General features: G+C 35.2%; 1 protein-coding gene across 2 annotated transcripts in view; it reads right to left on the bottom strand.

The window, feature by feature from the left end:
• Positions 1 to 383: 383 nt before the first annotated feature.
• LMO4 (LIM domain only 4) overlaps positions 384 to 4,982 on the bottom strand; it is a 15,232-nt gene continuing 10,633 nt past the window's right edge. Inside the window, exon 5 of one of the 2 annotated variants that reach the window (XM_075002752.1) lies at positions 384 to 1,134. In XM_075002752.1, coding sequence (XP_074858853.1) covers positions 1,126 to 1,134 — 9 coding nt within the window. In that variant the 3' untranslated portion in view covers positions 384 to 1,125. Of the gene's footprint in view, positions 1,135 to 1,240; positions 1,339 to 4,982 lie in introns of those variants that run through there. The other variant, XM_075002751.1, reaches the window with a different exon arrangement.

The following is a 4,982-nucleotide window of genomic DNA, read 5'->3' as shown; positions in this document are numbered from 1 at the left end:
GTGACAGAACATATACTCCTTTGTTGTGAGTTTCTCCTGTAACGATTTTACAGGTACATAATGTTCCCTTCTGAAGGAGGGTAAGATGAGGGAAGACTGTGGTTACTTGTGTACTTATCATGGTTCATTGCAACATGGCTGAACTGCAATGATATACTTGCTGTTATCAGAGGTAATATTATGAACAAAAATAGTTTTGGAGCATTGCTCTGTGCCTCTGCCAAAAGTGACACAGTTAAGTAGTTTGACAAATTCCTTATTGGCATAAAACTGTAAAAAGAAAACTAGATTTAAAGGTACTTACAATTAAAGCCACAGCTACATACAGTTCAGAATGTGGTACATCACAAAGCAGAGCTTTAAAACCCAAAGTCAATTAAATGTTTTTGTTTTAAGTTTTTATTATTTAAATACACCATACTAGAGCAAATGTCTCTGAAAATATCACAAATAAAAGATTTTTCTTCATTCAGCAAATTAGAAGTAGGTGAAAATTTCTACACAGTAGCTGCTATGAGCCTGACTTTTTTTTTTTTTCCTTTTTCTTTTTTTTGGCGCCATGGGAAGTAGCAACAGTAGGACAAAACACACTTACATGCATACATACATTGTATTTTACAGAGAGATACAATAAGTGTTTGTGATAGAATATCACAAAAAGCCACATCTTTCCTTTATCTCGGGTTCGGTTTGATTGAAACACATCTCCTTACAACACTTAAATATACAAAGAGCAAACAGTATGTTGTTAAGGTAAAACACTGGGTACAAACTCTAGCCAGTGCCCTGCTAATTGTTAATGAGGGTAGTAAGCAGATTTGAATACTGCTTTTAATTAGCTTCCTTCTTCATTGTCCCCACCCCCACCCCACTGATGTCCTCTGGTGGATCTTTTTTCCATTTTCTCTAGTCTCCCATTAGCCCAGGTTCATGGAGTCCTTAAGGTTCAGTCATTTTAATACACCAATAAATGTAAGAAGGGCAATCAAGAATAAAGAAGGTGCAATGGCATGGAGCTGGCATTGATGCTAGCTACAAAGGTGACTTGTCTACTGGAGACATGGGATCCATCTGTGATGAACAAAATTTGAGATGAAGGCACGCATTCTGCATTACTCTGACCTCTTAGCAGACCTGTAAGAAATAAAAAAAATGGGCATCTTAGCTAGCAAGCTAAATGAGAGATATGAAACTAAACTACTTTTCCTCTTCTCTTTATTCACTAATCTATTAGATCACTTACCAGCTGTGACTTGGTTAAGTCTTTCTATGCTACTCATTCACATCACCAATGTTTGGACTCTGAAGAGCTAAAATAAACATTTTCTGCAGTTTTAACTGGAAGAGACAGGAATAAATGGACATTCAAAAAGTTTCAGGTGGCAATCGTACAGTGAAAATGGTGGGGGGTTTTCCTGGGCCCCCTTAGAAAGAAATTAAATGGTATGCCTGGTCTTTGAACCAGCTAGCAATATGATCTTACAATTGGAAGAAATAACGTGTAAAGCAAATAAGTACAGCCAGTATCCTCCCAGGGCAGCTTTGGTTAATATGCTGCATAGCACAAGAGCTACACATAGGTATTTGGAGATTTTGTCCCTACTCTTTCCCTCCCACCCCCAAACTTTTAAAATTCCTCATCTACGTTAGTTAGTGTTATATAAACATTTTAATATATGAAGTCAAATGTGGTCTTCCACACTGATGTGTTAATGAATTGTGATAATTAAAAAGTGCCTAGCTCCAGAGAAATCTAACTTTCATGGATAAAGTGCAAATGATCATCCAAAGTCTTCAAATACAATCTGTTTGCAATTACCAAAATGAAATAATATGTATTAGATTTTTATGGTTTTTAAATGACATTTCAAGCTTCCCAGGAAGTTCTTTTCACCCTTTAAGTTACTAAAAGCCTGAGGTCTAGTAGTAACTGTAACCCCCCACTTTCAAGCTAATTAAAGTGGAGGAGGCTTGGAGGTTTAATTCCCCAGAGCTGAAGCTCAGTGTGAGGAAAGGTAATTTGTCTGTCCAGAACAAAGATTAGGGAGCAGCCAGCAAGCATATTTAATAAATGAGCATCAAATATCCTCTGCTATGGACATGGACAACACCAATTATGTAGCAAAGGAATTGCTGAGTGATATGTAAATGAAGTTTATATAAAAAAAAATCTTTTCTAGAAGAAGATAGATTACCTCTTGCTAGTCTAGCTCGTACTTTATTTAAAAGTTTAGGAGGTGAACATAGTGAACACACTGAACATTGTTCATGGGTGCAAAACTTGGTCACTTGTTGGCAAACAAACGCTGTAACAAGCAAGAACTAGTAAAATACTATGACTAATATAAACAGCAAATTAAATGCAGATTCTAACCATTCTCTGCCATGGACAGCATGGCCTCCTTCAAATAATGTGGCACCCAAGACTTTATGTCCTAGCACTCTAGTGCTTTGTATTGTGCTTGAAGCAGCACACAGTTGAAGGACTTGAAATTACTTTATTTTTTACCCCAAAATACATAGCAAATGATGAAGGGTTATAGCTGAACGTCTTTGAGCATAGCTTAAGACGGTGAAAGGCAGGAAGAGTCAATATCGTTCTATGTACTTTTTATGTGAAAACCAATATTGTACATAGGCTATTTATACTTATGATTGGTACAGGTCTGAGCTAAACTCTGGCCTTCCATTTGAAAACTATATATTAACTAAGACCATAGTAAGTTACTCCACAGCTGCCAAATATGGCTGCATTAAGTCACAGTTCCCAGAACTCACTTTTATTAAACTCTGCTCAGCTTCCTGGTAGCTAGTTAGCAGTGAATAGCTGTGCCATATTCTGCATTGCCCATAGTCTCTAGTGAAGAGACAAAAATCCTCAAGATCGATAATAGGTGAAATACAGGCAATAGCCAGTATTAAATACTACAGACCAATCAAACAAAGTTTAATTTTACTCAGTAGCCTCATAACATGGCTTTCTGAGAAATGTTTCTAATATGTACATTCTTCTTTTAAGATGCATAAAACTTTTTTGACACCTTCCCCTTTAGCATCCAATACTCTAGAAGTCAGACAGACCCCAGCTCATTTCCTGGCACACATTTCAGCTTTCAAAGTTCTTATTATTCCCCAATTCCCCTTGTGAAAGTCGGTATGAAGGAATGATTCATAAGATATACTAATGGTGAGATTTCTCTCTCCAATTTTCTCCTTAACACCTCTGTCTTCCTCATCATATACTGTAGCAATGCAGTTAATAACCAATGATAGTGATAATGAGGCCCAGTTCTTATTAAACGCTTCCTCCACATTTAGCTCGTAGTGGGTATCTGCAATTTTGCAAGCCAGTTTTACTTTTCACTTGCTGTGTCTCCTGCTACTAGTGTAGCCAAGTCATTTTTGTTTTGCTAAAGCATAGTATGAAAATGACAAAACTAAGTGACAATTTAGAAGTTGCAATCAACTTAACACCCATAAGGCAAGTGCATAAAGCATTTCTTTACTTAGAATTGCAAACTTTGTACTATTACATATAAAGATGAATGGTTTTACCTATATTTTGAAATGTGTTCTCTATACCGGTTCATTTAAGAGATTCATTACTGTCTAGTCTGTATTATAGATTTGTTTAATTAAAATACACAATAGTAGAAATCTATAAATCCTTACGTGTAATTTATACTTCCTGAACAGATCTCTCATTCTTCATCACTACTAAATAGTTATGTAGAACAATAATTAAGACTCAGTATCAAGCCAGTTACACTGACGGACAAATTAAAGAAAATAAGCGTTCATATTTTGATGTAATTATAGCTCACTTTCTAGAAGACTTAGAAAAACTTAAAATTACTCAGTATATTTGGGCAGAATGACAAATATGCCTATAGGGAGATAGCAATGCAACACAAAACTGAAAATTAGAAAGCAGTTCATATTTTCTTGTACAAATTTATCTGCTAAAGAAAGAAGTAATTTAAAAAAAGTCTTCTTTTGTATGAAACAGAATACACAAGAAGCCTACCGTTTTCCCTAGATATTTTTACTCTTCTGAATTCCTATTGCAGATAAATGTTATTTTTTGTGATCCTTACAGACGACATTAATGAAGTTCCTATTGTAAATCCATAAAGAATTACCAACTGAAGTGTGCACTTTTTGTTTCAGTGCAATAACTCAGTGCTGTGTGATTGCCTGGGTTAATGATGAAAAAGTCAAATATACTATCAGAGCTGATGGAAAAATCTATCACCAATCTGAAATTAAAATTCATCTGTGGTCAATAAGATTTAATATCCATGCAAGTGGCGCTGTAAAGAGTAAATGAATCAATGTCATCAATACATAATCAGTATGAAATATGAGGTGAATAAAATCATGTGCAAGAGTCATACATTCACTCTTTTCTGGACCAGTGTGGAATGAACAGTCTCTTAACTGAAGGTTGACAGTAATTGTTACAAATTAGGCACAGCAGTTATCAAAATGCACTCACTTGCATAGCTATAGAACTTACTAAGGAGATTAAAATAGATCTGAACCTATCCAATTCAGAGGTACAGGACAACTGTTGATGCAATTTTTCCCTCTGCTACTACATAATATGTAAACTCATAATTTACTTGCAATGCAAGCCGAGAGCTGTCAAGCATATAGAGATACATAATCTCTACTGAAGATGATAGTGTTATGGAGTGATTAGAGAATAAAACTTTGGTTTCTAAGTTTTTAATGTGAAAATGTCAGCCAACTTTTCTAAGGATATCACAGTTTTAGAATATATGTGTAGGCAACACTCAAATTTATGTTAGTATGTGCCCTAGTTTCTATTAATTCATGAACCCCTTCTTCATAAAGGCATTTATTACCGTAATTAAATGATCTAATTTTCCCTCTCACACTAATCCACTCCCTAGTAATCCTTGATCTCAACATTATAAATTGAAATGCTTCTCCTTAAAACAGTTTATATTAGGGTT

This window comes from Carettochelys insculpta, chromosome 9, assembly GCF_033958435.1.
Source record: "Carettochelys insculpta isolate YL-2023 chromosome 9, ASM3395843v1, whole genome shotgun sequence".
NCBI lineage: Eukaryota > Metazoa > Chordata > Testudines > Carettochelyidae > Carettochelys > Carettochelys insculpta.
This window is presented reverse-complemented; position numbering and strand designations above follow the sequence as displayed.